Raw genomic sequence first — 12,910 nt, forward strand, 5'->3', positions numbered from 1 at the left:
ATTGACATAGGGCTTTAAATCTTACCAGAAAAGTTCTTCCTGAATAGAGACATCGAGGTTGAACCAAAAGAAGTAAAGATCCAAGGAATCAGTACAGCACCTCAAAGAACCATGTGTTTCATGATGAAAGGATTCACACCTGATTGTGTAATAGGAAAGTACCATGGGATCCATCCTTCCTTGTCAGCCATAGATACACCGAATCAAGTGGAAACCTCTAGTTTCTACATCATGAATATCATTGTAAAAGGCTGGAGTGTATGGTCTCCGGTTTCCCCCTAAGTTCTTGTATACCATTGACTGATCGGGCCCCTAACAGATCAATTTGATACTGACAGGGAAACCTTTGTAAGTAAAGCCCTCACCCAGCTCAGCCTATCCTTTCTAACATACTGTAATGAGCTCCTGTGGGAAAGAGAAATGCAACACACAGGGATATATCACCTTAAATAAGCCAATAAGTGTGAAAAATTAGATTCACAAGCAGGCACAAGAGAGGGCAATGAGTCACTATCTTTTTACTTCATTAAGAGGTGCCCAAGAAGATTCATTGAATAGTGAGCTCCTCAACTGTGTTTTAAAATACCTAGTTCACAAGCACTCGATTTAACACAGTATCTGAGATGAAATGATAAGGGAATACCTGACATTTTTTAAGTGGTGCTACAGCCCAACCTCTCTATATGAGGGGTATTAGATTTTGTTTTTCATTTCTGCACCCTATAAAAATTTCCTAAACACAGATGCTGTTCTGGAGCTGCATACACAAGGCAAATGCACCATGCTCCATGCCTGCTTGCTGAGTTAATGACCTAGAGGAAGACACAGGAAACCCATAAACAAGGGAACATCATAGGGTACCAGAGAGAGAGACAGGGCTAGAGAGAAACAGAAGTCACGGGAGCAAAGGGCATGAGGTCACTGCCAGGGGAGCTCCTCCAGAGAAGAAGCAACACCCAACTAGACGGGACACCTGACAAGACAGCCAGGGAGAGGGGCATGAGAAGCAGACAAGTCTGGGCAGCTGGGGAGACTTCAGAAACATGGGACCCAAGAAAGACACACTCCGAAATGCTCTTCAGGAAAGACCAAAGGCTCTGTTGGGAAGAGGGAGTATTCCAGAATGGGGATAAGGAGACCTACCTATGTGTCCAGCAGATAAGATCAGGGACGGTTAGAAGAGATGAGGGCAGAGAGGAGGTGGGTGAACTACACTGACCACACAGATCCCACAAAGAACTTGAAAACTGGCCAGGAGGCAGAGGCAGAGAGATTTCTGAGTTTAAGGCCAGCCAGGTCTACAGAGTGAGTCTCAGGACATCAAGGGCTACACAGAGAAACCCTGTTTCAGAAAACAAACAAAAAAGAACGGAAAGGGACGGGACGGGATGGGATGAGACGAGGTGAGAATAGAAAAGAATGTGCATCGTCATATTGGAGGTAGGGCTCTGGACCCAAAATGACGACAGATCTAGCCTCTGTTGCAATAGGTTTACTGGCTGATGGCAGGAGAACAGATCCCAGGGTAAAGGGCAGAAGTGGATCAGCAGCAAGGAGGCCACTGCATTCCCCAGAAAACGGGAGTGGCAAGGTCAATTTCTCTCCCCTGGGCTCATGCTCACGTTACATCGTGTAACATCTATATTAACTATGTTCTTTCATCAGTTCTGAGATACATACTTATCTTATCTGTGAAACTGAAATGCGTCTAAAAGTCAGAATGCCGTCCAACAACATTTATTACTGGTGACAGAGCATGGGGTGTGCTCAGGTATAAACTCTGTCCTACCTCTCATGTCATCGCAGTTACAGAACAGTGGCGGTTTGGGTATGTGCACGCAGTTTGATTAGCTTTCCAAAAGTCTTCAAAACCATTTTGCCTGAGGGGATGGGGTTGATGTTCAAAGGCAAAGTGCTTATTCATTCCCCAGCATTGCCAAAACTCTTTGGTTTGAATTGTCATACACGGTATTGGGATCTAGTAGGGCATTTTCAAACAAAGCTTGGGTTTCTTATGGTTGATCTAAAGAGTCACCAAAACTATTTTAAATAAAAGTCTGCTTTGTAACTGGTTATGGTGGCCACCATGATCAAGGACAGAACTATAGAGAATAAGTATGACCACAGTACACTTTCACCTCAGAGGGAGGACCCTGACGCTGTCTCTTCCTGTAAAGTAACAACCTACGTAGGGATGGATACCAGCACAGCAGACAGAGCTGAGTTACCTCAGGCCAGTGGCCTGTGAACAAAAGCATGGACCACCAAGACCTGAATGGCTCCAGCTGAGAGTGGAATTCTCAAAGCCCTCAGAAAGAATGACAGAATTTCCAGGTGATAAGGCCAACAGACACTTTTCCAGGGGCCCAGGGAACATCAGAGATTAAGCTAGCAGAGTAGAGGTGACAGCCTGGGGGAATGTCTAGAGATGGAGTTGTCACCCTCAGAGCACCTGAGGGCAGCAAGCTGGGTGAAAGGCCCGAGATGCTATCTCCCTGTCAGACCCAAGCAGAAGAGCTGGGTCACCCAGGAGCACACTTTAGGAAAATCATTGAATTTGTTCTTTCTTTGTACATACGCCTGATGAAACAAATATGCTGTATTTAAAAAAAAAAAAAATGAACACAGGTAAGATAGGACAGTGTTATAGACAAAAAAAAAAGGGCACAGTGAGCTCTGACATACAGGGTGAATTCTAGCTCACGTGGAAGAGAGCATGACAGTGTGTTAATGGATCTTTTCTGAGTGAGAATAAGGCTGTCCAAACTGACCTGGTTTCTCACCAGAGAAGCTGGAAATAGGTAGCCATTCACTACAGTTAGGTGGAGCAGAGGCCAGCAGTGTAAGGCCCATACCAACTCCACACTGCTTCCTGCTTTAATAAGAACAGTTGTTTTTCTACGTTTTCAATTGGGTATGGTAGAACAAGAACAGAAGCTGAAAATATGGCAAAAACTAAACGGAACACAAAACTTAAAATATTTACTATCTCGTTACAACATCTGGCTATCTCCATGGCTCACAGAAAAGAGGGTGTGTGGAGGAGGAGCTGCTGTTGAACAGTGGGGGCATCCACAAGCATTCATGCAATGGGCAGTTAAGCAGGGCTGGGACCTGAGTAGCAGAGTGGGTCATTCCTGCACGGAAAGCCTCCACAGAAAATATGGAGCTCGGTGGCCTCCTGAGAGCACAGAGAAGTCCTCCACAACACAGGGTAACTAGCCTCAGTTCAATGACATGGAAACAGGGAAGTCATCTGACCTAGGAACCCTGCAGTGAACGGGCAGACAACATTCAACCCAGACTCTCGGCTCTACCTATTCTGTACCTTCACAAGCAAAGAACTCAATTCTTCCTCATAAGATAGTATGCTGTAGACCAAACGACCACTGTAGACTTTCAAGCAGTGTTTACTGCTAGATATGAAGTCCCTCTATGATTAAAGACTGAGAGTTCGTTAGCGTATCTAGGGAATGAGTAAGGAGGACATGTGATAGCTAGGTCACACCTCATGACAGGCTGGTCACAAGACTCGTGGGGAAGAGCCAGGGATGGAAGCAAGGATGCTTTCAAGACTAACATTCCAGGACCAAAGAGAGAACAATCCAGTGAGACTTCAGAAGTCTCACTACAAAATCAAAATAGAATAGAGCAGTACGTGATAAAATTACATTAATTAAAACAGTATCTTTTAAAGCAATGACCTAAAACAAAAGCCACCGGGACAACCCAAAATCTCGGAATAAAATCCAGCATCTTGGGGAATTCTGGCCCAGCAAACGTAGAAGGAAAGGACTGATTTCTCCATAAATACGCTGAGTCAGTAGACAGCTGTGTGAAAAATGAAGATTCCTACCATGCTGCAGACACTAAAGCAAATCATAGGAACCTGAAATTTCATAAATGTTACAAAACTATAAATAAAACTTATGGGAAAAGAGTTCGTTCTGAAACAAGAGAGGTTTCTTTTCCCACAGAGAACTCAGAGGGGGTAAACACATAAAGGAAAATATTGATAAATGTAAATGAGCAAAGCTCTTTAACTTCTGTCTATAAAGAGAGACCAGGAGGTNTNAAAGCAAATGATAACCGGGGTGAATATTTACAGAACCCTGCGATGCACTGAGGTCCACAGAGCTCTATGAAACCAATGAGATACAACAGGAGCACTGCAAAAATCAGTGAGAGCAATAAAACCTTTTCAAAGTCTGTATCTTATATATGGCATCCGGGGGAGAAATTCAAAGCTGTTTAAATAAAATAAAAAGGGATTTAAGAGCATGTGGTCTGACGAGAGCTGCAGCAGACAGTCACTGGAGCTAGGTTCGCTGGGCAAGCTGAGAACTCTGCTTAGCAGCCAGCCCTCAAAAAACAGGGGTGCAAGGCACGTGTCAAAGGGAAACACAGAGGACAGGCACAGTGGCCTGGGGACACAGAAGCAAGCCTCAGGCACATCGAATTCTACACACAGCTGATCCTCCTCACAGCTGCCAAGAATCACTGCAAACCACATCTAAGAGACCAGGAAAATGTTAAGGCCTCGTCTCTACAGTTTTCAGAATAACAGTGTTTCCCAAAATGCTGGGAAAAAAATAAATAAATTGAAACTGTGAGTTTGAATAGCTTTGCTGGGAAAGACTCCACCATATTTGCCAGGTTATTCCCTCGCAGGGAGGCCATATTCTTCTTCTTAACCACACTACTCTCAATGATCCCTTCCCTCCACGTGCAAAGGCATTATCCAGGGTCTGTCTGAGTAGATGGCTTTCCATGGCCTTGACTCAGACTTCAGAGTCAAAGTTAAGACCACTGTACCCTTTCAAAGTCTCCTTGAATGCTGCTACCACAGCTCAGGAGACAATGAGATGACCGTGGCTTTGAGGCTTGATGGCATTCACCAGTACAAGCTTTAGGGAGAAACAGGCTACCAAGTGCAGGAACACAGCTCCTGCAAAAAGACTCAGGTGATGCCAGATCAGCAAGGCCACTGTCTGAGAAAGTGAAACTGTCCTAAGTAGTTACACGACACTAAAGCTTTTGTTAACGCTATGTGAGGGCCTATATTACTTGGTTTCTCTCTCTGTTTAGTGATTAAACCTAAAATCTCACCCATGTAAGGCAAGTACTATACCACTGAGCACACCCAACCCTGCATGGTTTTCATCTTGATTATGGCAAGTGTTTTTTTTTCTTAAAGAAAGTACTGTTCATGTACTGTTCATGGCTGTGGCCTTGGTTCAACAACCCCCAAGTCCCTGACTCTAGTTCCAATGAATCATGACCAAGCATTCAGCCTTTCCCACTAAGGCCCTCAAGCTCAGTCTGATTCTTGCCAAGGAAGCAGCTAGCACTCACCCAGCAGGGCTTACTCCCTGGACATATACCCAACAGAGGCCAGATATGACAGACACATCATCTCCTAAGCTCCAGAATTAGAATCAGCATGGGACTTACTTTAATCTGTTCAGTAAACCCTAATTCTTATGTCTAATTACACTGCAATAGACATATATCAAGAAATTTTATTAACCTTGTAACATGGAGCAGTCACAAGTAACTCCCACCAACTGAGGTTTCTAATTAAATCAAAACTTGCTAAGATCTAGTATAGTTTGGCTGCCTGTGTTTCTCAATGTCTTTCCTCTGTGAAGCCCATACCAGAAAGTGATATGGATTCTCTGTGCCTTGAGCTCTCCATATCCAGACACTTACCTTCAAATGCATACCTGCTCTTGTATTATCCCACCTAGAAACAGAAACTGATCCGTATGGCCTTGCTGTGCCTAGAACCCACCTTCACAGCTCAAGACCACAGGAATTCATACTGATGATATTTTAGGCTGAGCCCTATCAATAAAAACCCTGAGGTAGTTTTGAAGTAAAAACATCAACTCAAAAAAATCAGGCCAGGTGCCAGCACAGCTATCCTTACAATCAGGCTCAACGTGAGATGGAAGGCTAAAGAGGATAGAAACTTCCAGAACCAAACATTAGCATCTTACTTCCTCCAGCAGTCTACCTCTCCCTGCTTATGACACATGCGCACATACCCCACAAGGGTTTATGCAGAGCATGTTGAAGAGAGACACTGCTTAGCCCTGGTCAGACGTTAGAAAGACACGATAGGACCATGTGCTCTTTCAGAGAGTATACATCCTACGAAGTCTAGTGCTTGCTTTCCTGCTACATGGGATTGGACAGTCTCTGTCGGCCTTGGTATGCCAGCTTCTAGCCGTGCACTTACGCCTAGGCCACTGGGGCTTAGGAACTCACCATCAGACGTGTGAAGGAGCTTATGGCTTTTCAGTGTCCCTTTGGATTTGAATTTCTTGCCACACATGTCACAGAGGTGGGTCTTCTCAGTGCTGTGACGATTCATATGAGCTTTGAGGTTGCTCTTGCTCCGAGTTGCATATTCACACAGAGAACACTTGAAGGGCTTCACACCTACCAAGGAGAAATGGATAGCTGTGCATTTACATGTTGTCTGTGCACACATGGGTGGGGATTCCGAGGAACAGTTCACATCATATAAAACATCCAACTGAACAGAGCAGTACACTTGCTTACTCCCAGGCACGTCCACACACCCCACATCTGGTCTACCTCATCTTGCTCCACCTTACAGAAATACCGCAGAAGTCAAGGTTCCCAAGCCTGTGCTTTCTGACATTTCTAGTGGCCTATCAACATTCTGTAATCCTACAGCTCCCTCCTGCCGAAATGTTCTTGCATATCACAGTGAGTTGATCACCTCTGCTCTCCCTACAGTCTGGTAACTCCCTGAAGACAGACACCCTGCTCAACTTACAAAGCAGTCATTAAATCCAACTGAACTGAGTTCAGCTAAATAAATAAAATTATAGGCCACGTCATTCTTTGCAAAAGTCAATGGGATCAGGCACTCAGGTCAAGTCTGGAAGAATATTCCCATTCATAACATAAACAGAGTCACACAACACTGGACGTTCTGCATGACTCACACAGCTATTGTGCCTACTCCATTTGTCTCGCTTTCACCCACCCCGCCAGTGTGAGAACCGCTGTCGTGGTTCATCTCAAATGCATTTCTTGACCTCTTTGAACTGTAAGAATCTTTGAGCACCTGCCCGCCATGTGAATGAAGTTCCTCAAGTGTGATCAATACCTATGACTATGGACATTCCCCAGGACTTATCTTAGGTTGCCCTTTCTTGTTAGTCTTCATGCTTATCTTTTGCATTTGCCTACTGCTGCTCTTGTTGCATGTTTTATTTTGGGAGTGAGCTGGGAGAAAGAATACTTACAGTGCAATTGCAGTGATTAGCTCCAAAGACTCCCAAATACTTTAATATGGGTAAGTAGGCTTTTCTTTATCCTTTATAGTTCCATCATTATAAAGAAATTCATAGACAAGTGAAAAAGAGCAGGCCATGAACACACCATCATAAAACAGCAGCCTTTCGTTTCCTAAACCTTTATCAGAATTCAGAAGGTTTTCAAATTAAGAGATTTCTTCCAAAAGCTCAATATGGAATACTGACACCCGTGTCCTTTGAATGCATAGTGTTGGCTATACATTAAGCCTGGACACACACAGAGTCTTTTTCTGAGGAATGTAGGAGACCATCTCACTGATGCCTACAGCAAATCTCAAGGCAGTTTATAATTGTGTTTCATGGGTAAGTGACCAGAAGATGGACTATTTGTCCCATCCTGCATCGCATACATAGAGAGGGAAGACTGCGCCACACTCTCCCACTCCAGACCTCTGTCTGCCATGCAAGCATTATCACCCAGGGGAACAGATTTATAATCCTCAGGCTGCCATCTCCCTGGATTTCCATCAGTGTCAGGTTCTTGGTTCTGTCTCTGACCACCCCCAGATGATTCCCATGAGCACCATTCTAAACCAATCTCCATGCAAAGGCTTCTGCCTCCTTCTATACTGAGAAAACTCCTTCACTGCCCTCAGAAAATAACATATAGATATTCATCTCGCCACCGCTGTCACTCCTCCTTTCTTGCCTCCACACAGGAGGTATCACTTTCTCTTAGTGCGAGTCAGTAAAGATGTAAAGAGCAGGGCTTTAGAATCATGTAGCATGGGTCCAAATCCCAGTTCCCACTACTTGGTGGCTGTGCAATATGAGCATTTCTTAACGTTCTGTGCCTCTTGTTCCTTACTGGTAAAACTAACCTGGCTTGCAACTCCCTGAATGCACTATCGTATCACGAGCAAGCCAAAAGTACACTGCCTGGGCCCACAGTGCTTAGTAAGTGCTGGCACACAAGAAAGCGCCTTGCAGCCTCAGCACTGTACCTCAGTTCCACTGCCTTCTCTCTTCACTGACTCTGCCCATCAGTTCCTCCCTTGGGCCCTGCCACTGATAGTTTATAATGCAAAATACTTGGCCATCTGTCTTCCTCTGACCTTATGGTCCTGCCTATAGTGGTCAAGCTCCAGACAAGCAGGAAGGAACTATTACACAGGACTAGCAGGGCACTTTGCCACTTGCACCTTCCTCATTTTGAGGAGGGCAACATTCTCCTCTAGTGGCAAAGAATGAGGTGGATGACAGAAGACTCTTGACTCCTGTCAGAATCTTGGCAAGTGGCTGTCCAACACTTCCATTCCTGGTCTAGCCCCCGAAGCACAGCAGCCCCTGTGCTTCTCTGGACCTTTCTAATCTCCCCTTCCACTTTCCAATCCTCTGTAGTATAAACAGTAATGCTCCACATTGCCAAAATGTCAAGCCTCCCGCAGCCAATTTTACTGCAAATCCTTCATAGTTCTATTGTGCTTCAATGCCTGTTACACACATAGCAGAGTAGTGGGCACTGCAACAGCCCAGAGAACATATGGGCTTTCCTGTTCTCGGGACACTATTTAACCAGTAAGCAAAGGACAGTGATCTAATTCACTACAGTTATACCCAGACCTTGAAGGTGGAAAACACCTCTATTAACCATGACTGCAACTGCAATTAAAATCACGATCTTAATCTCTGATCTCCATTGGCTGGAGTCATATATCTACATGCTAAAGAAATCCCAACAGCAGGGTACGTAAAGGCAAATTTCCTCTTTATGTAATCCCAAAATAATGCAGACAGAACAAAATTAAATAGATGTTCCAGATGGAAAGACAACTCACCCTCATGAGCCCAGATGTGGCGCTGAAGGTCTGAGCCATTCTTCATGAAATAGAAATCACAATATGGACACTTCATGGCTCGCTTTCCAATTAGCCCTTTGAGCTGGACTCTTCTCCCAAGAACCTCAGAAATGGTATTCATGGAGACCTCTGTCAGAAAAGCAGGATGGTAATCAGAGGGTACGAGGCACTTTGCTCTTCAGGTGAGAGGTAAATAAACTTCAGTGGAGCAGCTGCATACCTAAGAAATGTCCATCAAGTACCTCCTTGGTGTTGTGAGACAATGTTTTTACTGAAAAAGCTAAACTTGAATTTGATCAAGCCGTGATCTAAGAACCTGTTAACCTTCAGTATGAAGAACAGAGAAAACACTGCAAGGCAATGACCAGACAAATCAACACAGGCTTTTCATAGGAAAAGTAACTTAGTTTCTCCCAGAAGTCACTAGTGTGGAAAACAGACAGCAGACTGAGGACTCTACAGAATACAAGGAATGTAAGTAGCATAAAGTACTAAACACTAAAATACTGCAGCTTGATTCAAACAAACTGTACAAAAAAATCTCATATCAACCCGGGATACTTTAAAAGGCCATACATAATATACTAGGATGCAGTAAGAATCATGGTTAGTGCTGCTTTTTATAGGTCACACAGAGGTCATGCTAAGCAAAACCATTATTTATTGAGATAACCTGTAAAGTCTTTCATAGGAAAATTAAGTGAGATAAACTTTAAAATACTCTAGGAAAAAAGTCCCTGGGTGGATACCTGCAAAGGGCCTGGAAAATGTAGAAGCAGCATGTGGAAGCTGAGACTGGACGCACGGGGCTCCTTGTGTAATTCTGTATTCATGATCAAAGGTCAGTGCTCTTAAAGGATATTGTCAGCTCACACCGGAGTGACACAGAACAAACGACATAAGCCATGAGCTCCCACACTGACAAAGGTTGAAGGCTCACCGTGTCCCCAGGTCAAACCTTCAGGGCCCTTCGCTCTTCACAGACTAGTCCATTCTCCTCTATCAAGGGCATGCACAAATTTGTCAACAAGAAGAGACAGGGATGGAGAAGGAGGTAGATTTTGCTTACTACTTATTTAAGCAACACTGAGAACCCAGGTCCACTCTGCCTGCTCTACTTAATATAACAATGGAGTCTGACAAGAAGACCCACCTTCAGGGCTTCTGAAGGCAAGAACATTTCAAATAATGAATTCACTCAAGTCTCCCTCTTCATTCTAAGCTGGTACCGCTTATCACAGTATTATGTTTTAAAATAAACATAATTATTTAAAAATTAATCTTTTATTTAAATTCATAAGCTTACCTGGATGATTAGTCTTGATATGTGACTTTATCAATCGGTCTTCTGAAAAAGATTTTTCACACACAGGACAAGAATAACTCCTTTTGTCCTTAATAGAAAAAGAAAAGAAAAAGAAAGGACAATTAACTATCATAAGTCTAGGTTCGGTAGAAAAATAACTTTTATCATCACTATCATCATTGCCAAACACAATCATCATCACCACCACTACCAAACACACACCATTACCACTATCATCAAACACTATCACCACTACTACCACCCTCATCACCATTATCCAACACCATCACCAAAACCACCACCACCATGACAGACACCACCACCATGACCATCATCAACATGATTTCCTCCAGTATTAACACTGTCAACACAACCATCATCACAGACATTATCACAATCATCATCAATACTACTGTCTCTCAACAACCAAAAGCAAAAGCTTCATCAAAACGAGACATTCAACACATCCTTCCCAGCAATAATATATAATAATATATAGCCACCCAGCCCTACACAGCCTGTGGAAGACTTTGATGTGAAAACTCTAAGAAGATAGACAGGACAGCCAAGAAGCTCTAACACATATTCCAGGGCTGCTTGATGACCCAAAAGGATATGATTTCCTCACCACTCAAAATACAGCTCGTCCTGAGCTTTTACATATGACTGAGATTCACTCATGTACCCATTAAAAAAATTATTATTCATGTTTACATTATAGATTCAGAGCAAGAGGCCTAGAGAAATGAACACAAGACCAAGCCAGTCAACATTCTAGGAAGGAGCGGGGGGTGAAAATGAATGCAGGAGGCCCTGACCCTAACTGATGAGCTATTTAAAGTTGATGGCTTCATTAGGAGGTGGGGAGGAAATCTGGAAGGAGTTTGGGAGACAAGAGTCTGAGGTGAGTAAGATCAAAATATATAATAAAAGATAAAGCTTTCTACTATCACACACACACACACACACACACACACACACACACACACACACGTAAGATGTTGCTATGAGCTGATGAGCTGTATGGCCAGCCAGTGTCACTGACTTACCACGACAACATGGCCTTGGGGTTTCTCAATGTGCTCCTGTTACCCCTCTACTGTCCTTGACACTGGGTTCACATTGCCATATTAGAGAAATTCATGAGATCCCTCTGGCATTCTGGCAGCGCCCTCCCACCTCCGTCCTAGCCGCCCTTGTCATCAGAGCTGATGGAAGCATTCAGAAGGGCTTTGAAGGAGTTTACACTGATCTCCCCTGAGTCCTTGCTGTTTGATTTTTCTTCTTTTAATCCCTGATAGTCTGAAAGCAATTTATCTTAGAGCTTATCAGGGGCCCCATTTCTTGATGTCTTTGAAGATTGTCAGGAAACAGAGAGTGGGAGAGGGGGCTGGGAGAAGGGTAGACTCTTAGGATTCATTTACTTCTTTTTCAAAACCTCGGTGTCTTGCTGCAGATGAAACCCAAACACCAAAAACACACTCAGCAAACTTAAAAAGGACTAAAGCTAAAAGAGCCCCTGGCAAAGGCAGGGAACACAAGAAAGCTAACCACAGGGAGGCTAAGAGCCCAGCCTTTGGAGTCTGTTTGCTCCAACAGAGATGCCTTCAAAGCCATTTGTGTCCTAGAAAGAAGTGGGTGTCAGCATGAGACTGCAGCCATGGCAGGAGATGCAGGAGAGGCCCTTGGCTGAGGCTCGGAGCCTAGCTTATCAGGCAGGTGACCTCATCGGACCTGTGCATCACTGGCAGATAATACTGGCCTCCAAAGAAGTGGAAAGTGCTAAGGCCCACACAGGCTAGAGAAGATCAAAATGAATTCCTCTACTAAGTGAGAGACATACTCTTATATCCCACTATAAAACAGACATCAACCCCTAAAAGTTGGCACTCACTCTGACTAATTTTTCAGGAATGGGTCACAGCCACAGTCCTGGTTATGTGCCAGAATCTGTGCTGGAAACAAAGGAAGCAGATCTGTGACTTGTAAGTTATCTGAAGATAACACAGAGAGCCCACTCATCCATGCAGGGATGCAAAAACCACAGCAAGAAGTAGGAAGGGGACACTTGCGTTACAACAGATTGGAAGACAATACCAGAATGTGCTGGATTTAGGACTGCAGAGAAAAAGCTTTCCATCTGCCAAAGACATTTCTGTTTTCCCAGAGCCCGAGAAAGATGCTCTCCACAGGGGAAGCTTGGAGAGCCTGAGGAGCAATGCAGAATCAAGCGAGGTTTGTGACACGTAATCACAGTCATACAACCACATTTCAGTTACTGTGTTTTTCCTCTGTTCACAGGAATATGCTCTGACCAGGTATACCCATTTATGCCTGGGAAGATATGGAAAGTAGCTTCTTTTAATTTCTCTGTGCTTTTAGGCAACTTATAATTTTAGCTTCTCCAAGAAGTACTTATTTAGCAAGTACCAAACAAAACAAATCTG

The 12,910-nt window shown here is 43.9% G+C and overlaps 1 protein-coding gene across 2 annotated transcripts in view; it reads right to left on the reverse strand.

The window, feature by feature from the left end:
- The window catches only part of Zfat (zinc finger and AT-hook domain containing), a 179,582-nt gene that overhangs the window by 78,430 nt on the left and 88,242 nt on the right, over positions 1-12,910 (reverse strand). For both annotated transcript variants that reach the window (XM_021216301.2, XM_029548215.1), the window contains exons 8-10: positions 10,464-10,551; positions 9,137-9,286; positions 6,274-6,447 (exon numbers count right to left, since the gene is read on the reverse strand). In XM_021216301.2, coding sequence (XP_021071960.1) covers positions 6,274-6,447; positions 9,137-9,286; positions 10,464-10,551 — 412 coding nt within the window. The remainder of the gene's footprint in view (positions 1-6,273; positions 6,448-9,136; positions 9,287-10,463; positions 10,552-12,910) is intronic.

This window comes from Mus pahari, chromosome 17, assembly GCF_900095145.1.
Source record: "Mus pahari chromosome 17, PAHARI_EIJ_v1.1, whole genome shotgun sequence".
Classification (NCBI taxonomy): Eukaryota; Metazoa; Chordata; class Mammalia; order Rodentia; family Muridae; genus Mus; species Mus pahari.